This window comes from Pristiophorus japonicus, chromosome 1 (genome assembly GCF_044704955.1).
Source record: "Pristiophorus japonicus isolate sPriJap1 chromosome 1, sPriJap1.hap1, whole genome shotgun sequence".
Lineage (NCBI taxonomy): Eukaryota > Metazoa > Chordata > Chondrichthyes > Pristiophoridae > Pristiophorus > Pristiophorus japonicus.
In genome coordinates this window covers 64924841-64951781 of record NC_091977.1, presented here as the reverse complement: position 1 = coordinate 64951781, position 26941 = coordinate 64924841, and the positions used below count along the sequence as shown (strand labels likewise).

Sequence of the window (26941 nt, the reverse complement as noted above, 5' to 3'; positions counted from 1 at the left end):
GGTCGGGTCCAGTGGGGGGGGGTGGGGTCGGGTCGGGTCGGGAGCGCAGGTCGGGTCGGGTCCAGTCGGGGGGGCGGGGAGCGGGAACAGGAGCGCGGGTCGGGTCGGGTCCAGTCGGGTGGGGGGGGGGGGGAGCGGGTGTCGGGTCTAGTCCGGAGGCAGGGGGGAGCGGGTGTTGAGTTTGGTCGGGGGGTGGGGGGGGGGGAAGCAGGAGCTGGCCGTGGGAGGGGCCTTATTCACGCAGCCCCAGTGAGGCCATTCGGCCAGGGCTAGGGGCTGCGTGCTTCGGGCCCCTCCCACACAGTTCGGCGCCTGGAGCTACTGCACTTGCGTGCCGACTGTAGCGCGCATGTGCAGAGGTCCCGGCACTGTTTTCAGCGCAGGGACCTGGCTCCGCCCCCCTCCACAGCTCGTGCTGGCTGCGCCCAGGGCCAGAGGACCTGCAGGTAGGTGGAGAATACCGAGGATTTTTTTAGGCGCACTTTGTGGCGCAAAAAACGGGCGTCCAGGTCGGGACTGCGCCGTTCTAGGCGCGTGTGGAAACTTGGGCCCAAAACTTTGGCAACGCATGGCTGTGCTCCTACAATATCCCAATCTTGGCCAGACTGTCAGGTATGGAAGGCAGAAAAACCAGAGCACAAATGCATTTACTACAGAGCAGGATTGTCAAAGGTGAGGGATCAGGCTGCATTTCTAGCCAAGGAACAGTGATGCATGGAAACTTCCCAAACAGAAAAATAACCAAAACTATGGTGTATAAACCAATATATCTCTCGGGCAAGCTGCACAAGTGTTCCTGTGCCCCTGTTTTGGGCACAATGCCCTGCCTGTAGGGTAGGCCAATTCTGGAGGTGTGACCGTACCGTTCAAATATCCTGACCCACCAAATTCAGATCAGGTCAGGAGAGGCACAGCACTCTGCGGTTAAGATAAGCCGCTGTCAGTATTGCTGGTGTATTCAGCAAAAATTGCCTGAAATTTGTCCCGGTCTTCTGCCATTAATTTGACAGCAGAGTGACTGAGCTGGCTTCTCTGGGAGTTCTGCCAGTCTCTTACCGAAGTTATGGCTGGAGGCCAGGAGAACCCCTGGCAGAGATTACCAGGAATTATCAGTGTAAGTTAATGCAGCGGGAACTCCGCATTAGCAAGATTCATCGTTACTAAGCTTTCTCATTAGTGGGACACTTTATTAGTGAAAATCCTTGTTGGCGAAACTTCTCATTAGCGAGACTCCTTATTAGCGAGAATACTTGTTAGCAAAACTTCTCACTAGCGAGACTGCTCATTAGCGAGACTCATCATTCGCAAGATTCTTTGTTAGCGAGACTCCTCGTTAAGAGGACTCTTCGTTAGCGAGACTGATCATTAGTGAGACACTTCATTGGCAAGAATCTTTGTTAGTGAGACTCCTCATTAGTGAAACTCGTCGCTAGCGAGACTCGTCATTAACAAGACTTCTCATTAGCGAGAATCCTGGTTAGCAAAACTTCTCATTAGCAAGAATCCTCATTAGCGATACCTCTTTAGCCAGACTTCTCATTAGCGAGAACCTCATTAGTGAGAATCCTCGTTAACAGGACTCATCGTTCGGGAGATTCCCGGTTAGAGGGCCTCTTCAATCGTGAGACACCTCACCAACATGTCACAGCGAGATCCACCTTGGATTCTCATATTTAACTCTCTACCCTTGAGGGTCTCCTCCCTTGCACTCTGTAATTCTTTAGACTTCATTAAGGCTTGATTGTTACTTGGGGTTGGAATTGAGCGAGCAGTGAGCCAAGGTAAGCACCAAACGCCACTGAGCTCCTCAATAGCGTGAGGCTCGGGCAATTTTCACTCCAGGACCTATCGGCATGACCTTGGTCAGTTGCCTATCTGAAGAGATAGCTGGCTGGTGAGCGACATTCCTCCTGGCCCCACAAGGAAAGTTAAAAAAATTGTTTTTAAATGTACCTGTTTATGCCTCTTCTGGCGCCAGCTCCTCTTCCCGCTCTCCTCACCTGAGCAGGAAAGCTACAATGGCTTACAATAGCAGTCGGGCCCTGATGACCTCATCGGCTCCCGATCTGCATATTCAAAGCAGGACTCCGCCAGGATAAATTTCCAACTGCAGAATATCGATGCAATGCAACGCAAAGGGGAACGAAAAATATTTATGTTTTCTTAATGTCCGATTGAAACAATGAAATTGCTGGACAAAAAAAGACAAAGCTCCATCTAGTTCTCCTTCTACCATCCTGGTTGTCACATGATACAAAAATAACGGAGTTATTGTAAAAACAAAAAATGCTGGAAACACTCAGCAGGCCAGGCAGTTACTGTGGAGAGAGAAAGAGTTAAGAGCCTCGAGATTTACGGGGAGGGAGCGGGAGCAACTGTCAGCCACCAGGAAACCTGGAACTACGGGAAAGGTGAAGGCTCTGCAAATTTAATGGCAGGACCTCATTTGAATTTTTGTACACAGCTTCCAGCCCGATTGCTGGCCCGATGGATAGCCAAGGACTGGAGAGGATGGAGGGAGAGGTCACTGAAAGTTGGGGGGAGGGGGGGGATGGGTAGGAAGAGATCAGATCGCGGAGAGGGGAGGAGATCACGGCAGAGAAGAGATCACGGGGAGGTGTTCATAGTCTCATTAACATATTGTAATTACTGGCCACCCTGGTTAAACCGGACATAAACGAGTTCACGGTGGTTGAGGTTGAGTTTCCATTGTTAACAATTTAACCCCCTCACCCCTCTCCTGCCCATCCTGAGAAACAGAGTGAACGTTTCAGGTGGACGACCTTTCGTTAGAACTGGAAAAAGTTAGAGATGTCCCAGATTTTAAGCCAGTGCAGGGGCAGGGAAAGTGGGGGGCGGGGAGGCAAGAACAAAAGGGAAGGTCTGAGATAAGGTGGAAGGCAGGAGTGATTAAATGACAAAAGGTAAGATAGTACAAAGCAAACGGAGATGGTAATGGGACAAGTAACAAACCAGAAGATGAGTCTAGAAGATATGTAAATGAGAATAGCAGAATCATCAACAGCTGCGATATGAAAAATAGGGGCAGAGGTTATAGTCTGAAATTGTTGAACTCGATGTCGAGTCCAGAAGGTTGTAAAGTGCCGAATAGAAAGCTGAGGTGCTGTCCTCGAGCTTACATTGAGCCTCTAGAACAGTGTAAGAGACTGAGGACCGAGAGGTCAGAGTGGGAGTGGAGTGGAGAATTAAATTAACAGGTGACCAGAAGCTCGGGGTCACGCTTGCGGACTGAAGAGAGGTGTTCTGCAAATCGGTCATCCAATCTGCGTTTGGTCTCCCCAGTGTAGAGTAGATCGCATCATGAGCAGCGAATACGGTATACTAAATTGAAAGAGGTATAAGTAAATCGCTGTTTCACCTGGAAGAAGTGTTTGGGGCCCTGAATAGTGGGAAAGGAGGAGGTAAAAGGGCAGGTGTTGCATAAGAACATAAGAAATAGGAACAGGAGTAGGCCATACAGCTCTTCGAGTCTGCTCCGCCATTCAAAAAGATCATGGCTGATCTGATCATGGACTCAGCTCCACTTCCCTGCCTGCTCCCCATAACCCCTTATCGCTTAAAAAAACTGTCCATTTCTGTCTTAAATTTATTCAATGTCCCAGCTTCTACAGTTCTCTGAGGCAGCGAATTCCACAGATTTACAATCCTCTGAGAGAAGAAATTTCTCCTCATTTGTTTTAAATGGGCGGCCCCTTACTCTAAGATCGTGCCCTCTAGTTCTAGTCTCCCCCATCAGTGGAAACATTATCTCTGCATCCACCTTGTCAAGCCCCTTCATAACCTTATACATTTCGATACAATCACCTCTCATTCTTCTGAATTCCAATGAGTAGAGGCCCAACCTACTCAACCTTTCCTCATAAGTCAACCCCCTCATCCCCGGAATCAACCTAGTGAAGCTTTTCTGAACTGTCTCCAAAGCAAGTATATCCTTTTGTAAATATGGAAACCAAAACTGCACGCAGTATTTCAAGTGTGGCCTCACCAATACCTTATATAGCTGTAGTATGACTTCCCTGCATTTATACTCCATCCCTTTGCAATAAAGGCCAAGATACCATTGGCCTTCCTTGCTGTACCTGCATACTATCCTTTTGTGTTTCATGCACAAGTACCCCCAGCTCCCGCTGTACTGCGGCACTTTGCAATCTTTCTCCATTTATATAATAACTTGCTCTTTGATTTTTTCTGCCAAAGTGCATGACCTCACACTTTCCGACATTATACTCCATCTGCCAAATTTTTGCCCACTCACTTAGCCTGTCTATGTTCTTTTACAGATTTTTTTGTGTCCTCCTCACACATTGCTTTTCCTCCCATCTTTATATCATCAGCAAACTTGCCTACGTTACACTCAGTCCCTTCTTCCAAGTCGTTAATATGGATTGTAAATAATTGGGGTCCCAGCACTGATCCCTGCGGCTCCCCACTGGTTACTGGTTGCCAACCAGAGAATGAACCATTTATCCCGACTCTCTGTTCTCTGTTAGTTAGCCAATCGTCTATCCATGCTAACATATTACCTCCAACTCCGTGAACTTTTATCTTGTGCATCTCCTGCGCTTGCATGGGAAAGTGCCGTGGGAAGGGGAGGGGATGCTGGGGTGATTGAGGAGTGGACCAGGGTGTCGCAGATGGAGCAGTCCCTTCGGAATGCTGACAGGAGAGGGGAGGGGAAGATGTGCTTGGTGGTAGGATCACGCTGGAGGTGGTGGAAATGGCGGAGGATGATCCGTTGAATGTGGAGGCTGGTGGGGTGAAAGGTGAGACCAAGGGGAACCCTATCATAGTTCTGGGAGGGAGGGGAAAGGGATAAAGCAGAAGTGCTGGAAATGGACCGGACATAATTGATGGCCATGTCAACTATGGTAGAGGGGAACGCTCAGCTGAGGAAAAAGGAAGACATATCAGAAGCACTAGTATGGAAGGTGGCATCGTCAGAACAGATGGGACGGAGATACCGGGAGAATGGAATTAAGTCCTTACAGGAGGTGGGGGGAGGGGCCGGGGGGGGGGGCGGCGGAGTGTAATCCAGGTAGCTGTGGAAGCCAGTAGGCGTATAGTGAATGTTTGTCGAGAGCCTATCCCCAGAAATGGAGAGAGAGAAGTCGAGGAAGGGAAGGGAAGAGTCAGAGATGGACCATGTGAAGGTGAGGGAAGGGTGGAAATTGGAAGCAAAGTGAATTAAATTTTCCAGTTCAGGGCGAGAGCAGGAAACGGCATCGACACAGTCATCAATGTCATGGAAAAGAGTTGAGCGAGGGGATCTGAGTAGGACTGGAACAAAGAATGTTCCACATATCTCACAAAAAGGCAGACATAGCGAGGACCCATGCGGGTTTCCAGAGCAACACCCTTTATTTGGAGGAAATGAGTGGAGTCAAAGGAGAAGTTGTGCACTGTGAGAACAAGTTCAGCCAGTTGGAGGAGTGTGGTGGTGGATGGGGACTGGTTGGGCCTCTATTCAAGGCAGAAGTGGATCGCACCCAGGCTGTTTTGTGGGGAATGGAGGTGTAGTGGGATTAGACATCCTGTAAGGGTTTCTGATACTAATCCTCCGTAACACACAGTTCTTTGACTTCAGGATTTATAAGAACATGGCACAGGGTTTTGGCTCAACCTTAGATTTGTTCGTTTATTGAACATACACACAATTATCTCCCCAGTATAAATCCCTACGATTTATAGCGGAATAACAAAACCCAAAATACAAACTCCTACAGTTAATATCGGAATAACAAAACCCAAAATACAAACCCTTACGGTTTATATCAGAATAACAAAACCCAAAATAAAAACCCCCACACAAGAGTAATTTGCATTGACACAATATGACACTGTTAAACCAGTCAGTGATTCGACTGATACATATAAAAAGACTCAGACAAAATCACAAAAACCCTTCTATGATTTGATTGAAACACATAATCACCCCATCATCGGCTGTTTCCTGATGTTGATTGTAGGCCCAGACCGTAGTTACCAGCTTGTGTCCTTCTTGTCGACTTTCCAGACACACTCCCCTTCCCTCTTCGAAGTGGCTCTTCTTTATACAAAATTCAACTTGCAATATCTTGAAGCAGGTTTCCTGTTGCCCTCATGTGAACACGATGGCGGTACTAAATGTGTGATGTCTCTAGCAGAAACACTCTTGATGCTAATTGGCCCTCATTTAGGGTCATTGTCCATGATTACCTTGACCACAGCCTGTCTGCATGAAAAGGTTTTTCTGACAATGCAACCTTTCCAAGGTAACTGCATGTGTAGACGATGGTTTCTAGCAGCATTTGTATTCAAATAGTTCATGGATCCGGCCCATTGTCTGGGCTTACACTGATATCAGCCTATCTGGAGCCAATGGTCCAAAGTACATAGAAACATAGAAAATAGGTGCACGGATGGGCCATTCGGCCCTTCGAGCCTGCACCACCATTCAATAAGATCATGGCTGATCATTCACCTCAGTACCCCTTTCCTGCTTTCTCTCCATACTCCTTGATTTCTTTAGCCATAAGGGCCATATCTAACTCCCTTTTGAATTATATCCAATGAGCTGGCAACAACAACTCTCTGCGGTAGGGAATTTCACAGGATGGTATGTTGCCTCCCTGGTGCAAGGGTCAAGGATGTCTCGAAGCAGGTGCAGGACATTCTGAAAAGAGAGGGTGAACAGCCAGTTGTTGTGGTGCATATAGGTACCAACGATATAGGTAGAAAATGGGATGAGGTCCTACAAGATGAATTTAGGGAGCTAGCAACTAAATTAAAAAGTATGACCTCAAAAGTAGTAATCTCAGGATTGCTACCAGTGCCACGTGCTAGTCAGAGTAGGAATCGCAGGATAGCTCAGATGAATACGTGGCTTGAGGAGTGGTGCAAAAGGGAGAGATTCAAATTCCTGGGACATTGGAACCGGTTCTGGGGGAGATGGGACCAGTACAAACCGGACGGTCTGCACCTGGGCAGGACCAGAACCAATGTCCGAGGTGGAATGTTTGCTAGTGCTGTTGGGGAGGAGTTAAACTAACATGGCAGGGGGATGGGAACCTATGCAGGGAGACAGAGGGAAATAAAATGGAGGCAGAAGCAAAAGATAGAAAGCAGAATAGTAAAAGTGGAGGGCAGAGAAACCCAAGGCAAAAAGCAAAAAGGGCCACATTACAGCAAAATTCTAAAGGAGCAAAGTGTGTTAAAAAGACAAACCTGAAGGCCCTATGCCTCAATGCGAGGAGTATTCGGAATAAGGTGGACGAATTAACTGCGCAGACAGCAGTTAACGGATATGATGTAATTGGCATCACGGAGACAAGACTCCAGTGTGAGCAAGGCTGAGAATTCAACATCCAGAGGTATTCAACATTTAGGAAGGATAGGCAGAGAGGAAAAGGAGGCGGGGTGGCGTTGCTGGTTAAAGAGGAAATTAATGCAATAGTAAGGAGGGACATTAGCCTGGATGATGTGGAATGGGTATGCATGGAGCTGTGGAATACAAAAAGGCAGAAAACGCTAGTGGGTGTTGTGTACAGACCACCAAACAGTAGTAGTGAGGTTGGGGACTGCATCAAACAAGAAATAAGGGATGTGTGCAATAAAGGTACAGCAGTACTCATGAACGACTTTAATCTACATATTGATTGAGCTAACCAAACTGATAGCAATGCGGTGGAGGAGGATTTCCTGGAGTGTATTAGGGATGGTTTTCTAGACCAATATGTCGAGGAACCAAATAGAGGGCTGGCCATCCGAGACTGGGTGATGTGTAATGAGAAGGGACCAATAAGCAATCTTGTTGTGCGAGGCCCCTTGTGGAAGAGTGACTATAATATGGTAGAATTCTTTATTAAGATGGAGAGTGACACAGTTAATTCGGAAACTTGGGCCCTGAACGTAAGGAAAGGTAACTTTGACAGTATGAGGCGTGAATTGGCGAGAATAGACTGGCAAAGGATACTGAAAGAGTTGACAGTGGATAAACACTGGCAAACATTTAAAGATCACATGGATGAACTTCAGCAATTGTACATCGCTGTCTGGAATAAAAATAAAACGGGGAAGGTGGCTCAACTGTGGCTAACAAGGAAAATTAAGGATAGTGTTAAAACCAAGGAAGAGGCATATAAATTGGCCAGAAAAAGCAACAAACCTGAGGACTAGGAGAAATTTAGAATTCAACAGAGGAGGACTAAGGGTTTAATTAAGAGGGGGAAAATAGAGTACGAGAGGAAGCTTGCAGGGAACATAAAAACTGACTGCAAAAGCTTCTATAGATATGTGAAGAGAAAAAGATTAGTGAAGACAAACGTAGGTCGCTTGCAGTCGGATTCAAGTGAATTTATAATGGGGAGCAAAGAAATAGCAGACCAATTGAACAAATGCTTTGGTTCTGTCTTCACGAGGGAAGAAACATATAACCTTCCGAATGTACTGGGGACAGTGGGTCTAGTGACAAGGAGGAACTGAAGGATATCCTTATTAGGCAGGAAATTGTATTAAGGAAATTGATGGGATTGAAGGCCGATAAATCCCCGGGGCCTGATAGTCTGCATCCCAGAGTACTTAAGGAAGTGGCCCGAAAAATAGTGGATGCATTGGTGATCATTTTCCAACAGGTTATCGACTCTGGATCAGTTTCTATGCACTGGAGGATAGCTAATGTAACACCACTTTTTAAAAAAGGAGGGAGAGAGAAAATGGGTAATGATAGACCAGTTAGCCTAACATCAGTAGTGGGGAAAATGTTGGAATCAATCATTAAGGATGGATAGCAGCGCATTTGGAAAACAGTGACAGGATCGGTCCAAGTCAGCATTGATTTATGAAAGGGAAATCATGCTTGACAAACCTTCTGGAATTTTTTGAGGATGTAACTAGCAGAGTGGACCAGGGAGAACCAGTGGATGTGATGTATTTGGACTTTCAAAAGCTAGGGGATTTGAGTATAGGAGCAGGGAGGTCTTACTGCAGTTGTACAGGGCCTTAGTGAGGCCTCACCTGGAATATTGTGTTCAGTTTTGGTCTCCTAATCTGAGGAAGCATGTTCTTGCTATTGAGGGAATGCAGCGAAGATTCACCAGACTGATTCCAGGGATGGCTGGACTGTCATATGAGGAAAGACTGGATCAACTGGGCCTTTATTCACTGGAGTTTAGAAGGATGAGAGGGGATCTCATAGAAACGTATAAGATTCTGACGGTACTGGACAGGTTAGATGCAGGAAGAATGTTCCCAATGTTGGGGAAGTCCAGGACCAGGGAACATAGTCTAAGGATAAGGAATAGGCCATTTAGGACTGAGATGAGGAGAAACTTCTACACTCAGAGAGTTGTTAACCTGTGGAATTCCCTGCCGCAGGGAGTTGTTGATGCCAGTTCATTGGATATATTTAAGAGGGAGTTAGATATGGCACTTACGGCTAAGGGGATCAAGGGGTATGGAGAGAAAGCTGGAGAGGGGACATGAGGGAATGATCAGCACTGATCTTATTGAATGGCGGTGCAGGCTCGAAGGGCTGAATGGCCTACTCCTGCACTTATTTTCTATGTTTCTATGTTTCTATGTTAACTGGAGATATTACACTCAATCCCTTCATCTAAATCATTAATGTATATTGTAAATTGCTGGGGTCCCAGCACTGAACATTGCGGCACTCCACTAGTCACTGCTTGCCATTCTGAAAAGGACCCGTTTATCCCAACTCTCTGCTTCCTGTCTGCCAACCAGTTCTCTATCCACGTCAGTACATTACCCCCAATACCATGTGCTTTAATTTTGCACACCAATCTCTGTGTGGGACCTTGTCAAAAGCCTTTTGAAAGTCCAAATACACCACACCCACTGGCTCTCCCTTGTCCACTCTACCAGTTACATCCTCAAAAAACTCGAAGATTTGTCAAGCTTGCTTTCCCTTTCATAAATCCATGTTGACTTGAACCGATCCTGTCACTGCTTTCCAAATGCGCTGCTATTTCATCTTTAATAATTGATTCCAACATTTCCCCACCACTGATGTCAGGCTAACCAGTCTGTAATTACCCGCTTTCTCCCTTCTACCTTCCTTAAAAAGTGGTGTTACATTAGCTACTTCCAGTTCATAGGAACTGATCCAGAGTCGATAGACTGTTGGAAAATGACCATCAATGCATTCACTATTTCTAGGGTTAGTTCCTTAAGTACTCTGGGATGCAGACTATCAGGCTCCGGGGATTTATCGGCCTTCAATCCCATTAATTTCCCGAACACAAGTTCCCGCCTAAAAAAGATTTCCTTCAGTTCCTCCTTCTCTCTAGACCCTCGGTCCCCTATATTTCCAGAAGGTTATTTGTGTCTTCCTTCGTGAAGACAGAACCAAAGTATTTGTTCAACTGGTCTGCCATTTCTTTATTCCCCATTATAAATTCTCCTGAATCTGACTACAAGGGACCTACATTTGTCTTCACTAATCTTTTTCTCTTCACATATCGATAGAAGCTTTTGCAGTCAGTTTTTATGTTCCCTGCAGTTTTTACTCTATTATCTCCCTCCTAATTAGACCCTTTGTCCTCCCCTGCTGAATTCTAAATTTCTCCCAGTCCTCAGGTTTGATGCTTTTTCTGGCAAATTTATATGCCTCTACCTTGGATTTAACACTATCCTTAATTTCTCTTGTTAGCCACAGTTGAGCCACCTTCCCCGTTTTATTTTTACTCCAGATAGGATGTACAATTGTTGAAGTTCATCCATGTGATCTTTAAATGTTTGCCATTGCCTAACCACCGTCAACCCTTTAGAAACATAGAAACATAGAAAAATAGGTGCAGGAGTAGGCCATTCGGCCCTTTGAACCTGCACCGCCATTCAACAAGATCATGGCTGATCATTCCTTCAGTACTCTTTTCCTGCTTTCTCTCCATACCCCTTGATCCCCTTCACCGTAAGAGCCATATCTAACTCCCTCTTGAATATATCCAGTGAATTGGCGTCAACAACTCTCTGCGGCAGGGAATTCCACAGGTTAACAACTCTCTGAGTGAAGACGTTTCTCCTCATCTCAGTCCTAAATGGCCTACCCCTTATCCTTAGACTATGTCCCCTGGTTCTGGACTTCCCCAACATCGGGAACTTCCTTCCCGCATCTAACCTGTCCAGTCCCGTCAGAATCTTATATGTTTCTATGAGATCCCTTCTCATCCTTCTAAACTCCAGGAAATAAAGGCCGAGTTGATCCAGTCTCTCCTCATATGACAGCCCAGCCATCCTTGGAATCAGTCTGGTGAACCTTCGCTGCACTCCCTCAATAGCAAGAACTCAGAATGGAGACCAAAACTGAACTCAATATTCCAGGTGAGGCCTCACTAAGGCCCTGTACAACTTCAGTAAGACCTCCCTGCTTCTATATTCAAATCCCCTAGCTATGAAGGCCAACATACCATTTGCCTTCTTCACCGCCTGCTGTACCTGCGTGCCCACTTTCAGTGACTGATGAACCATGACACCCAGGTCTCGTTGCACCTCCCCTTTTCCTAATCTGCCGCCATTCAGATAATATTCTGTCTTTGTGTTTTTGCCCCCAAAATGGATAACCTCACATTTATCCACATTATACTGCATCTGCCATGCATTTGCCCACTCGCCTAACCTGTCCAAGTCACCCTGCAGCCTCTTAGCGTCCTTCTCACAGCTCACACCACCACCCAGTTTAGTGTCATCTGCAAACTTGGAGATATTACATTCTATTCCTTCATCCAAATCGTTAATATATTTTGTAAATAGCTGGGGTCCCAGCACTGAGCCCTGAGGCACTCCACCAGTCACTGCCTGCCATTTTGAAAAGGACCCGTTTATCCCGACTCTCTGCTTCCTGTCTGCCAACCAGTTCCCTATCCACGTCAGTATATTACCTCCAATACCATGTGCTTTGATTTTGCACACCAATCTCTTGTGTGGGACCTTGTCAAAAGCCTTTTGAAAGTCCAAATATACCACATCCACTGGTTCTCCCTTGTCCACTCTGCTAGTTACATCCTCAAGAAATTCCAGAAGATTCGTCAAGCATGATTTCCCTTTCACAAATCCATGCTGACTTGGACCGATCCTGTCACTGCTTTCCAAATGCGTTGCTATTTCATCCTTAATGATTGATTCAACATTTTCCCCACCACCGATGTCAAGCTAACCGGTCTATAATTACCCGTTTTCTCTCCCTCCTTTTTTAAAAAGTGGTGTTACATTAGCTACCCTCCAGTCCATGAGAACTGATCCAGAGTCGATAGACTGTTAGAAAATGATCACCAATGCATCCACTATTTCTAGGGCCACTTCCTTGAGCAGTCTGGGATGCAGACTATCAGGCCCTGGGGATTTATCGGCCTTCAATCCCATCAATTTCCCGAACACAATTTCCTGCCTAATAAGGATATCCTTCAGTTCCTCCTTCTCACGAGACCCACTGTCCCTTAGTACCTTCGGAAGGTTATTTGTATCTTCCTTTGTGAAGACAGAACTGAAGTATTGGTTCAATTGGTCTGCCATTTCTTTGTTCCCCAGTATAATTTCACCTGAATCCGACTACAAGGGACCTACGTTTGTCTTTACTAATCTTTTTCTCTTCACATATTTATAGAAGCTTTTGCAGTCAGTTTTTATATTCCCTGCAAGCTTCCTCTCGTACTCTATTTTCCCCCTCTTAGTCCTCTGTTGAATTCTAAATTTCTCCCAGTCCTCAGGTTTGTTGCTTTTTCTCGCCAATTTATATGCTTCTTCCTTGGCTTCAACACTATCCTTAATTTCCTTTGTTAGCCACGGTTGAGCCACCTTCCCAGTTTTATTTTTACTCCAGACATGGATGTACATTTGCTGAAGTTCATCCATGTGATCTTTAAATGTTTGCCATTGCTTATCCACTATCAACCCTTTTATTATCGTTTGCCAGTCTATTCTAGCCAATTCACGCCTCATACCGTCGAAGTTACCTTTCCTTAAGTTCAGGGCCCTAGTTTCCGAATTAATTTTGTCACTCTCCAGCTTCATAAAGAATTCTACCATATTATGGTCACTTTTCCCCAAGGGACCTCGCACAACAAGATTGCTAATTAGTCCCTTCTGATTATACAATACCCAGTCTAGGATGGCCAGCTCCCTGGTTGGTTCCTCGACATATTGGTCTAGAAAACCATCCCTAATACACTCCAGGAAATCCTCCTCCACCGTATTGCTACCAGTTAGGTTAGCCCAATCAACGTGTAGATTAAAGTCACCCATGATTACTGCTGTACCTTTATTGCACACATCCCTTATTTCTTGTTTGATGCTGTCCCCAACCTCACTACGACTATTTGGTGGTCTATACACAACACCCACTAGCGTTTTCAGCCCTTTGGTATTCCGCAGCTCCACCCATACCGATTCCACGTCATCCAGGCTAATGTCCTTCCTTACAATTGCATTGATTTCATCTTTAACCAGCAACGCCACCCCGCCTCTTTTTCCTTTCTGTCCATCCTTCCTAAATGCTGAATTCCCTTGGATGTTGAGTTCACAGCCTTGGTCCGCCGGAGCCATGTCTCCGTGATGCCAATCACATCGTATCCGTTAACTGCTATCTGCGCAGTTAATTCATCCACCTTATTCCGAATACTCCTCGCATTGAGGCACAGAGATCTCAGGCTTGTTTTTTTAAACACACTTTGTCCCTTTTAGAATTTTGCTGTAATGTGGCCCTCTTTGTTTTTTGCCTTGGGTTTCTCTGCCCTCCACTTTTACTATTCTCCTTTCTATATTTTGCTTCTGCCTCCTTTTTATTTCCCTCTGTCTCCCTGCATAGGTTCCCATCCCCCTGCCATATTAGTTTAACTCCTCCCCAACAGCACGAGCAAACACTTCCCCTCGGATATTGGTTCCGTCCTGCCCAGGTGGAGACCGTCCGGCTTGTACTGGTCCCATCTCCCCCAGAACCGGTTCCAATGTCCCAGGAATTTGAATCCCTCCCTTCTGCACCACTCCTCAAGCCACGTATTCATCTGAGCTATCCTGCGATTCCTACTCTGACTAGCACGTGGCAGTGGTAGCAATCCTGAGATTACTACTTTAAGTATCATTCGCCAGTCTATTCTAGCCAATTCACGTCTCATACCATCGAAGTTACCTTTCCTTAAGCTCAGGACCCTAGTCTCTGAATTAACTGTGTCACTCTCCATCTTAATAAAGAATTCTACCATATTATGGTCACCCTTCCCCAAGAGCCTCTCGCACAACAAGATTGCTAATTAGTCCTTTCTCATTACACATCACCCAGTCTAAGATGGCCAGCCCTTTAGTTGGTTCCTTGACATATTGGTCCAGAAAACCATCCCTAATACACTCCAGGAAATCCTCCTCCACCGCATTGCTACCAGTTTGATTAGCCTAATCAATATGTAGATTAAAGTCGCCCATGATAACTGCTGTACCTTTATTGCACGCATCCCTAATTTCTTGTTTGATGCTGTTACCAGCCTCACTACTACTGTTTGTGGTCTGCACACAACTCCCACTAACATTTTCTGCCCTTTGGTATTCCGTAGCTCCACCCATACCGATTCCACATCATCCAAGCTAATGTCCTTCCTTACTATTGTGTTAATTTCCTATTTAACCAGCAATGTCACCACACCTCCTTTACCTTTCTGTCTATCCTTTCTGAATGTTGAATACCTCTGGATGTTGAGTTCCCAACCTTGGTCACCCTGGAGCCATGTCTCCGTGATGCCAATGACATCATATCCGTTAACAGTTATCTGCGCAGTTAATTCGTCCACCTTATTATGAATACTCCTCACATTGAGGCACAGAGCCTTCAGGCTTGTCTTTCTCACACACTTTTCCCCTTTATAATTTTGCTGTAATGTTGCCCTTTGCTGTAATGCGGCCCCTTGCTGTAATGTGGCCCCTTGCTGCACTATGACCCTACAGTCTTTTTAACAATGCAACCCCTTAAGGTAAACAAATGTGTGAATGTTCTTGTATCTTTTCCAGACAGAAAACATTCGTATAGTAATCTGTGCCATTGTGGATTGTCCAGTCTCTTGAGAGTTTGTGGTTTTCGGCTGCAATGTCTGAATTAACCCCTTACTGCCCAGCTCCTATTGCGGGGTGTAATGCAGTTCTGGATTTTTACATTTCATAATCTAATTTTTACCATTGTGGGGGAGGAACGGATCCTACAGCCCATAGTGAAAAGGAGATGGTTGGGGCCAGGAAACTGTTAAAGTGATAAAGGGCGCGGAAGAGTCGTGAATGTCGGTGGGAAGAGACTGAATAAGGGGAGAAAAAAATAACAGTCGAGATAGGAAGAATCAGTTCTGTGGGACATGAACAAGTTGAAACAATGGGTTTACCACCGGGCAGTCCTGTTTGTGGATCTTGGGAAGGAGGCAGAAATGGGCTGTGCGAGGCTGGGGGACTGTGAGGTTGTTGACTAATTATGACAATCAATCTCTATTAATTAGGCTACAACAGAGATGATGATACCCCAGTGGTGGGGAGCTTTGGGAGCTACAGCTCCAAAGTCATCTGTTGCTCCCAAGCATGCTACACCTACCATGTTGACTTCAGATAGAATTTTCACCCATTGACTAATAATGGCCCGTGTCATCAATCAGAAAATCGAGTTTCAATGAATATTTGAAGTATCAATGACAGGTACAGATGCTGAAGGGAAGGGATTCACAATCCACTTATCAACAAGGTGCAGTCGTGACATTATTGGGGTGTTTTATTGGCTAGGTGCTTGGACCTTGGACAGTCTCATGCCTATTGTACATACTAGGAGCTGCTGACTGTAGAGGGAGGGATCTTCACTTCTCCCTCGGGTGAGCAGAGGGTAGATTGAGGCAATCGGAAAAAGCTTGCGTGCTCTGTGGTTTTAGCTGAATGTTCTTCAATAGGAATGAGCTGACTAACGAGGCAATTTCATCTACACGATGGTGTCCTCTTTAATAAGAAGGATCCACATCGTTAATTCCATGATCCGGCACTTCGAATGGTTAGACTGTACCCGAAGGGAGCACAGGCCGGAAGTAGAACTACAACATTGGAGCCTTGATTCGCCGAACTGCTCTCCCTGCAATCACATTGCGGGATCAAAGAATTAACTATTTTTTAAAGTTTAATTTAATGTCAACAACTTGTAAGTCGATTTCAAAAGCAGCATTCACTAAAGGGTCTGTGTAGTAAGGAACTTTAGCAAACCATTATCTCAAATCCAACCTGGACTGATGGAAGTCTCCTGACTCTCTCTCTCTGTCTGTCTCTCTCCCTTTCACTGTTTCTGTCTGTCTTTCTCTATCTCCCTGTGTGTCTGTCTTTCTCTCACACTTCACCTCTCTCTCACTCTTTAGTGCAGTACTGAGGGAGTGCTGCACTGTCCGAGGTACCATCTTTTGGATGAGATGTTAAATCAAGGCCTCGCCTGCTCTCCGGTGGATATAAAAGATCCCGTGGCACTATTTTGAAACCGAGCAGGGAAGTTCTAGCCAATATTTATACAACAACAACAACTTGCATTTATATAGCACCTTTAGCATAATAAAGCATCCCAAGACGCTTCACAGGAGTATTATAAGATATAAAATATGACAACAAGCCACATAAGAAGAAATTAGGGCAGCTGACCAAAAGCTTGGTCAAAGAGGTAGGTTTTAAGAAGCATCTTAAAGGAGGAAAGAGAGGTAGTGAGGCAGAGAGGTTTAGGCAGGGAATTCCAGAGTTTAGGGCCTAGGCAACAATGGTTGAGTGACTATAATCAGAGATACTCAAGAGGTCAGAATTAGAGGAGCGCAGATATCTCGGGGGGATTGTGGGGCTGGAAGAGATTACCGAGATGGGGGTAGGGGTGGGGGCGGAGGAGGGGCCGGGGGCGTGGTCATGGAGGGATTTGAAAACAAGGATGAGAATTTTGAAATCGAGGCGTTGCTTAACTTGGAGCCAATGTAGGTCAGCGAGCACAGGGATGATGGGTGGACGGGACTTTGTGCGAGTTAGGACACAGGTAGCTGAGTTTTGGATAACCTCAAGTTTACATAGGGTAGAACATGGGAGGCCAGCCAGGAATGCATTGGAATAGTCAAGTCTAAAGGTAACAAAGACATGGATGAGGGTTTCAGCAGCGGATGAGCTGAGGCAAGGGCCTCAACCAACATCACTAAAACAGATTATCTGGTCACTATCACATTACTGTTTGTGGGATCTTACCAAGTGGAATTTGGCTGCCCTGGTTCCTCCATCAAAACAATGACTACGCTTCAAAAGTACTTCATTGGCTATAAAGCGCTTTGGGCGTCCTGAGGTTATGAAAGGCAGTGTATAAATACAAGTCTTTCTTTTCTTTTTTCTCTGTCTCTCTCTCTCTCTCTTCATGTCTTTCTCCATCTCTCCTATCACTCAATTTCGCTCTGTGTCTCTCTTTCTGTCTGGCTCGGTTTCCCCCGCCCGCCCCCTCTCTCATTTACATGAAATAAGTTTGTCCAGCCTTAACCCAGTCACTTTTAAAGACAACAGACTAAGAAACAGGCTTCTGTGCGCCAATACTGAACAGGTGGTAAACTGAGGTTAGAGGGAGCTTTACTCCACACCTGCCCATGCTATACCTGACCTGGGACTGCTTGATGTACAGGACTCTAACTTCTACTCCCATAAACTTTAATTCCTGTTGTCATGATATTTGGTCACATTTTCATGTCAACATTTCCCATTCAAAAATGCTGTCAACTGTCACGATGTAGTTTCACACGCAGGTCACGAGGTGGTACTGTGGGGCAAGTTTCTCTGTCTCAACTCTGCCACAATTGTGAATGTAAGAAAACTACTATTAATCAAGTGACTGGGATATTTACTAGCTTTTCTTTAAACTGTACACTTAAGTGATATTATTATTATTTGCAGGAAGGATTGGGGCATTGAGAACTTTGTCTCACCAACTTTGCTGCATAACATGAAGGAAAAAGATATCAGAAAGGCCATTAACTATCACCTGAAGAACAACCATAGCTTGGTTGCACCAGGGCAAAAGGTAATTCTTTATAACTGAATATCCTTGTTTCAGCTGTGGCTTAGTTGGTACCACTCTCACCTCTGAGTCAGAAGGTTATGGGTTTAAATCCCACTCCAGAAACTTGAGCACAAAAATCTAGGCCGACACTCCAGTGTAGTACTAAAGGATGAGGCATTAAACTGAGGCCCCATCTGCTCTCTCAGGTGGATTCCAAGGTATTATTTCGAAGAAGAGCAGGGGAATTCTCCCCAGTGTCCTGGCCAATATTTATCCCTCAATCAACATCACTAAAATTATTTGGTCATTATCACATTGCTGTTTCTGGAACCTTGCTGTGTGCAAATTGGCTGCCGCGTTTCCTACATTACAACAGTGACTATACTTCAAAAAGTACTTCATGGGCTGTAAGTGCTTTGGGATGTCCTGAGGTTGTGAAAGGCGTTATATAAATGCAAGTCTTTCTTTCTCTTTGCTAATGTAGCTGAATAAGTCAGATTGAATTTAAAATTGGGATTCTGGCTTCATATTTGTGCTTTCATTAACTTTAGCAAATGGAGGAAAATAATTCCCTCCCCATTGAGTTCCTACCTTGCACATTGTCAATCCCTAAAATTTGGTTTAACATTTACCTATGGCGGTTAGAATCCTGAGGCATTAGGACCAGTTCTGGGGGAGGTGGGACCTGTACAAGCCAGGCGGGTTGCACCTCAACAGAGCCGGGACCAATATCCTCGCAGGGAGGTTTGCTCATGCTGTTGGGGAGAGTTTAAAGTAGCTTGGCAGGGGAATGGGAACCTGAGCATAGATTCAGAAGGGAGAGAAGCAAAGCTGGGACTAGAAGGCAATAAATTAGTAAGTGAGTTTGGAAGGTAGAGGAAACAAAGGCTAGAAAATAGACAACAAATGGGTTTGGCAATGCTAAGTGATATATATTTCAGTGCAAGAAGTCTAGTGAATAAGGCAGATGAGCTGAGGGCACAGATAGACACGTGGAAGTATGATATCATAACTATTACTGAAACAGGCCTGAAAGAAGAGCAGGAATGGCAGCTTCACATTCCTGGTTACAGAGTTTTCAGATGAGATAGAGAGGGGAATAAAAAAGGAGGGGGAATCGCAAATTCGATTAAAGAAACAATTACAGCTATGAGGAGGGATGATATGTCAGAAGGATCATCAAATGAGGCCATATGGGTTGAACTGAAGAACAAAAAAGGGGCAATTACACTTCTGGGAGTGTACTATAGACCCCAAACAATTAGAGGGAGATAGAAGAGCAAACATGTAGGCCGAGAAGCACAAAAACAATAGGGCAGTAATAATAGGGGATTTCAACTACCCGAATATTAACTGGGACATAGAAACATAGAAACATAGAAAATAGGTGCAGGAGTAGGCCATTCGGCCCTTCGAGCCTGCACCGCCATTCAATGAGTTTATGGCTGAACATGCAATTTCAGTACCCCATTCCTGCTTTCTCGCCATACCCCTTGATCCCCCTAATGGTAAGGACTACATCTAACTCCTTTTTGAATATATTTAGTGAATTGGCCGCAACAACTTTCTGTGGTAGAGAATTCCACAGGTTCATCACTCTCTGGGTGAAGACGTTTCTCCTCATCTCGGTCCTAAATGGCTTACCCCTTATCCTTAGACTGTGACCCCTGGTTCTGGACTTCCCCAACATTGGGAAAATTCTTCCTGCATCTAACCTGTCTAAACCCGTCAGAATTTTAAACGTTTCTATGAGATCCCCTCTCATTCTTCTGAACTCCAGTGAATACAAGCCCAGTTGATCCAGTCTTTCTTGATATGTCAGTCCCGCCATCCCGGGAATCAGTCTGGTGAACCTTCGCTGCACTCCCTCAATAGCAAGAATGTCCTTCCTCAAGTTAGGAGACCAAAACTGTACACAATACTCCAGGTGTGGCCTCACCAAGGCCCTGTACAATTGTAGTAACACCTCCCTGCCCCTGTACTCAAATCCCCTCGCTTTGAAGGCCAATATGCCATTTGCTTTCTTAACCGCCTGCTGTACCTGCATGCCAACCTTCAATGACTGATGTACCATGACACCCAGGTCTCGTTGCACCTCCCCTTTTCCTAATCTGTCACCATTCAGATAATAGTCTGTCTCTCTGTTTTTACCACCAAAGTGAATAACCTCACATTTATCCACATTATACTTCATCTGCCATGCATTTGCCCACTCACCTAACCTATCCAAGTCACTCTGCAGCCTCATAACATCCTCCTCACAGCTCACACTGCCACCCAACTTAGTGTCATCCGCAAATTTGGAGATACTACATTTAATCACCTCGTCTAAACCATTAATGTACAATGTAAACAGCTGGGGCCCCAGCACAGAATCTTGCGGTACCCCACTAGTCACTGCCTGCCATTCTGAAAAGTACCCATTTACTCCTACTCTTTGCTTCCTGTTTGCCAACCAATTCTCAATCCACGTCAGCACACTATCCCCAATCCCATGTGCTTTAACTTTGCACATTAATCTCTTGTGTGGGACCTTGTCGAAAGCCTTCTGAAAGTCCAAATACACCACATCAACTGGTTACCCCTTGTCCACACTACTGGAAAAAAATTCCAGAAGATTTGTCAAGCATGATTTCCCTTTCACAAATCCATACTGACTTGGACCTATCATGTCACCTCTTTCCAAATGCGCTGCTATGACATCCTTAATAATTGATTCCATCATTTTACCCACTACTGATGTCAGGCTGATGTCAGAATTCCCTGTTTTCTCTCTCCCTCCTTTTTTAAAAAGTGGGGTTACATTGGCTACCCTCCACTCGATAGGAACTGATCCAGAGTCTATGGAATGTTGGAAAATGACTCTCAATGCATCCGCTATTTCCAAGGCCACCTGCTTAAGTACTCTGGGATGCAGTTCATCAGGCCCTGGGGATTTATTGGCCTTCAATCCCATCAACTTCCCCAACACAATTTCCCGACTAATAAGGATTTCCCTCAGTTCCTCCTTCTTACTAGACCCTCTGACCCCTTTTATATCCGGAAGGTTGTTTGTGTCCTCCTTAGTGAATACCGAACCAAAGTACTTGTTCAATTGGTCTGCCATTTCTTTGTTCTCCATTATGACTTCCCCTGATTCTCACTGCAGGGGACCTACGTTTGTCTTTACTAACCTTTTTCTCTTTACATATCTATAGAAGCTTTTGCAGTCCATCTTAATGTTCTCTGCAAGCTTCCTCTTGTACTCTATTTTCCCTGCCCTAATCAAACCCTAATCAAACAGAATCAGTGTAAAAGGTATAGAGGGCACAGAATTCTTAAAATATAATCAGAACCTTTTTAGCCAGTATGTAGCAAGCCCAACAAGGAAGGGGGGCGGTTCTAAAATTAGATTTAGGGAATTAAGCTGGGCAGGTGGAAGAGGTGTCAGTGGGAGAGCATTTTGGTGGTTAGATTTAGCATAGTTATGGAAAAGGACAAAGATAGACCAGGAATAAAAGTTCTCGATTGAGGAAAGGCCAATTTTACTAAGCTGAGATGTGATTTAGCAAAAGTGAATTGGAAACAGCTTCTTACATAAGAGCATAAGAACATAAGGAATAGGAGCAGGAGTAGGCCATACGGCTCTTCAAGCCTGCTCCGCCATTTAATACGATCATGGCTGATTCAATCATGGACTCAGGTCCACTTCCCTGCCTGCTCTCAACAACCCCTTATTCCCTTATCGTTTAAGAAATTGTCTGTTTCTGCCTTAAATTTATTCACTGTCCCAGCTTCAACAGCCCTCTGAGACAGCGAATTCCACAGATTTATAACCCTCTGAGAAGAAATTTCTCCTCATCTCAGTTTTAAATGGGTGGCCCCTTATTCTAAGATTATGCCTTCTAGTTCTAGTCTCCCCTATCAGTGGAAACATCCTCTCTGCATCCACCTTGTCAAGCCCCCTCATAATCGTATACGTTTCGATAAGATCACCTCTCATTCTTCTGAATTCCAATGAGTAGAGGCCCAACCTACTCAACCTTTCCTCATAAGTCAACCCCCTCTTCTCTGGAATCAACCTAGTGAACCTTCTCTGAACTGCCTCCAAAGCAAGTATATCCTTTCGTAAATATGGAAACCAAAACTGCATGCAGTATTCCAGGTGTGGTCTCACCAATATCCTATACAATTGTAGCAAGACTTCCCTGCTTTTATACTCCATCCCCTTTGCAATAAAGGCCAAGATTCCATTGGCCTTCCTGATCACTTGCTGTACCTGCATACTAACCTTGTGTTTCATGCCTATAGATGAGGTCCTTACTACTAGGGGGATCAAGGGGTATGGCGAGAAAGCAGGAATGGGGTACTGAAGTTGAATGTTCAGCCATGAACTCATTGAATGGCGGTGCAGGCTAGAAGGGCCAAATGGCCTACTCCTGCACCTATTTTCTATGTTTCTATGTTTCTATGTTTCTATGCACAAGTACCCCCAGGTCCTGCTGTACTGCAGCACTTTGCAATCTTTCTCCATTTAAATAATAACTTGCTCTTTTATTTTTTTCTGCCAAAGTGCATAACCTCACACTTTCCAACATTCTACTCCATCTGCCAAATTTTTGCCCGCTCACTTAGCCTATGTCCTTTTACAGATTTTTTGTGTCGTCCTCAAACATTGCTTTTCCTCCCATCTTTGTACCGTCAGCAAACTTAGCTACGTTACATTCGGTCCCTTCCTCCAAGTCATTAATATAGATTGTAAATAGTTGGGGTCCCGGCACTGATTCCTGCGGCACCCCACTGGTTACTGATTGCCAACCAGAGAATGAACCATTTATCCAAACTCGCTGTTTTCTGTTAGTTAGCCAATCCTCTATCCATACTAATATATTACCCCCAATGCCCAACTTTTATCTTGTGCAGTAAACTTTTATGTGGCACCTTGTCAAATGCCTTCTGGAAGTCCAAATACACCACATCCACTGGTTCCCCTTTATCCACCCTGTTCATTACATCCTCAAAGAATTCTAGCAAATTTGTCAAACATGACTTCCCTTTCATAAATCCATGCTGACTCTGCCTGACCGAATTTGCCTGCCTGCCTGACATTGATGTAAATCAGTATCAGAGCAGTGGGAGGCATTCAAGGAGGAGATAGTGAGGGTTCAGAGCAAATATTTTCCCACAAAGAAGGGTGGGACTCCCAAATCTAGAGCCCCCTAGATGTTAAGGAGCATACAGGGTAGGATAAGGCAAAAAAGGAAAGCTTATGTCAGATACCGAGAGCACAACACTGCAGAAACCCTAGAGAAGTATAGAAAGTGTAGGGGTGAAATTTAAAAGGAAATTAGGAAAGCAAAGCGAGGGCATGAAAAAATATTGGCAAGTAAAATAAAATAAAAACTCAAAGTTGTTTTAGAAATATATAAAGAGCAAGAGGTTAACTAAAGAAAGAGTAGGGCCTATTAGAGACCAAAAAGGTAACTTGTCTGTGGAGGCCGGGGACGTGGGTATGGTTCTTAATGAATACTTTGCATCTGTCTCAACAAAAGAGAAGCACGATGCAGACATTGTAGTTAAGGATGAGGAGTGTGAAATATTAGATGAGATAAACATAGTGAGAAAGGAAATATTAAGGGGTTTAGCATCTTTGAAAGTAAATAAATCGGCAAGCCCGGATGAAATGTATCCCAGGTTGTTAAGAGAAGCAAGGAAGGAAATAGTGGAGGCTCTGACCATCACTTTTCAATCCTCTCTGGCTACAGGTGTTAATATGTCCTTACTATACAGTATAAATGCACACGTGGCCCATGCTTGAGAGAAGGTCAGTCTGTGACCTATCCTTTATTCCATAGCACTCAAGTGATCGAAGTGGGTGGAGCTTCCCCTTTTATATCTGAAGGTCTAGGTTAGGAGTGTCTCCCACAAGTTCACCACCTAGTGGTCATTGTTCTCACAGTGTACAACTTAGGTCCGTTTATACATGGGTTACAATGCTGGTTGAATACATGACATCACCTCCCCCCCCAAAGTCTTATTGGGATCACAGGTTGAGTTTCTCTGGTGGTTTATGCTCTCTTGTAGAGCGCCTGAGTTGGGACTCCGGTTGTTGGGCGCTGGCCTGAGTGTCTGCTGTTTGCAGTGCCTCAGGCCTGTCCGGACTGCCCACAGTGACTGGGCTCTCCTCCCTTTGGTTCCTGTGTTCGGTCACCTGTGGAGGAGTGAACTCTATATTGTGTTCTTCCTCTGCTTCTTCTATGGGGTTGCTGAACCCCCTTTTTGTTTGATCCACATGTTTGCGGCAGATTTGTCCATTGGTAAGTTTAACTACCAGAATCCTATTTCCCTCTTTGGTAACCACAGTGCCTGCGAGCCATTTGGGCCCTGCAGCGTAGTTGAGAACAAAAACAGGGTCATTTACATCAGTACATCACGCCCTCGCATTCTTGTCATGGTAGTGATATTGTGACTGGCGCCTGCTCTCGACAATTTCTTTCATGGTGGGGTGTATAAGGGATAACCAGGTTTTGAGCATCCTTTTCATTAGCAGCTCTGCGGGTGGGACCCCTGTGAGCGAGTGTGGTCGGGATCTGTAGGCCAACAAGAGGCGTGATAAGCGGCATTGTAGGGAACCCCCTTGGATTCTGAGCATCCCCTATTTGATTATCTGCACTGCTCGTTCTGCCTGGCCGTTTGAGGCCGGCTTGAACGGTGCCGTTCTGACATGGTTAATTCCATTGCCTGCCATGAAGTCCTGGAATTCAGTGCTTGTGAAGCACGGGCCATTGTCGCTGACCAAGATGTCCAGTAGGCCGTGGGCGGCGAACATTGCCCGTAGACTTTCTTCTGTGGCAGAGGATGTGCTTGAATTTAAAATGTCACACTCAATCCATTTGGAGTAGGTGTCTACCACAACCAAAAACATTTTTCCCATGAAAGGACCTGCGTCGTCCACATGGATGCGTGACCAAGGCTTGGCGGGCCATGGCCAGGGTCTAAGGGGGGCTTCCCTGGGCATATTGCCCAGCTGGGCACACGTGTTGCACCTGCGAACACAAAGTTCCAGATCTGCATCTATCCCTGGCCACCAAACATGTGACCTGGCAATTGCCTTCATCGTGACAATGCCCGGGTGCTCATTGTGGAGTTCTCTGATGAACACCTCTGTGCCCATCTGGGGCATGACTACGCGGTTTCCCCACAGTAGGCAGTCGGCCTGAATCGAGAGTTCATCCCTTCGCCTGTGAAATGGTTTAAATTCCTCAGGGCATGCCCTGTACGTGGCTGCCCAGTCCCCATTCAGGACACATTTCTTGACTAGAGACAATAGCGGGTCTCTATTTGTTCAGACTTTAATCTGACGGGCTGTCACGGGTGAGCCTTCGCTTCCGAAAGCTTCAACAGCCATGACCATCTCAGCAGCATGCTCGGTAGCCCCCTCAGTGGTGGCTAGTGGGAGCCTGCTGAGTGCATCAGCGCAGTTTTCGGTGCCCGGTCTGTGCCGAATTGTGTAGTCATAGGCAGCTAATGTGAGTGCCCACCTCTGTATATGGGCTGATGCATTTGCATTTATGGCCTTGTTGTCGGCCAAAAGGGATGTTAGGGGTTTGTGATCTGTCTCCAGCTCAAATTTCCTGCCAAACAGGTACTGGTGCATTTTCTTTACCGCATATACACATGCGAGCGCCTCCTTTTCTATCATCCTGTAGCCCCTTTCTGCCTGGGACAGACTTCTGGAGGCATAAGCTACCGGCTGTAACTGACCCTTGGCATTGACACACCCGACACCACAGGACGACGCATCGCACGTTAACACAAGTTTCTTACATGGGTCATATAGCGTTAACAGATTGTTGGAACATAACAAATTGCGTGCTCTATTAAAAGCCCTTTCCTGGCTGTCCCCCCCAGACCCATTCGCGACCTTTGCGTAGGAGCACATGTAGCGGCTCTAGCAGCGTGCTCAATTTGGGAAGAAAGTTACCAAAACAGTTCAGGAGCCCCAGGAATGAACGCAGCTCTGTCGTGTTACAGAGTCTGGGTGCTCGCTTCCGTCTTGGACGCAGTAGGGCTGATCCCGTCTGCTGCTACCCTCATCCCCAGGAATTCTACCTCTGGAGCTAGGAAGTCGCAGCCCTACCCGGTCCAGTCTGCGTAGCACCTCCTCCAGGTTGTGGAGGTGTACTTCAGTATCGTAACCCATGATGAGGATGTCGTCCTGAAAAACCACCGTCCCTGGAATCGACTTGAGGAGGCTTTCCATATTTCGTTGGAAGATCGCGGCGGCCGAGCGAATCCCGAACGGACATCTGTTGTACTCAAACAACCCCTTGTGTGTCGTGATGGTGGTCAGCTTCTTCGACTCACTCGCCAGCTCCTGGGTCATGTAAGCTGAGGTCAGGTCCAATTTTGAAAAAAGTTTGCCACCAGATAGCGTCGCAAAGAGGTCCTCCACTCTCGGTAGTGGGTACTGGTCTTGGAGTGACACCCGATTGATGGTGGCCTTGTAATCACCACATATCCTGACCGACCCATCCGCCTTGAGCACCGGCACAATCGGGCTCGCCCAGTCACTGAATTCGACTGGCGAGATGATGCCTTCCCTCAGCAGGTGGTCCAATTCGCCTTCTATCTTTTCCCGCATCATGTACGGCACCGCTCTGGCCTTGTGGTGTACTGGCCTGGCGTCCGGGTTTATGTGAATCACTACCTTGGCCCCCATGAAAGTGCCAATGCCGGGTTGAAATAATGAGTCAAATTTGTCCAGGATCTGTGTGCATGATACTCGCTCCACAGAGGAAATTGCATTGACATCGCCCCATTTCCAGTTCATGACAGCAAGCCGACTGCTCCCCAGCAGTGCGGGACCATCCCCCGGGACAACCCAGAGTGGCAACCTGTTCTCCGAATCTTTGTGGGTCACGACTACCGTGGTGCTGC

The 26941-nt window shown here is 45.8% G+C and overlaps 1 protein-coding gene across 1 annotated transcript in view; it reads left to right on the top strand.

The window, feature by feature from the left end:
• The window catches only part of LOC139265788 (FERM and PDZ domain-containing protein 1), a 187108-nt gene that overhangs the window by 67523 nt on the left and 92644 nt on the right, over positions 1 to 26941 (top strand). The window contains exon 10 of the mRNA XM_070883650.1: positions 17917 to 18043. Coding sequence (XP_070739751.1) covers positions 17917 to 18043 — 127 coding nt within the window. The remainder of the gene's footprint in view (positions 1 to 17916; positions 18044 to 26941) is intronic.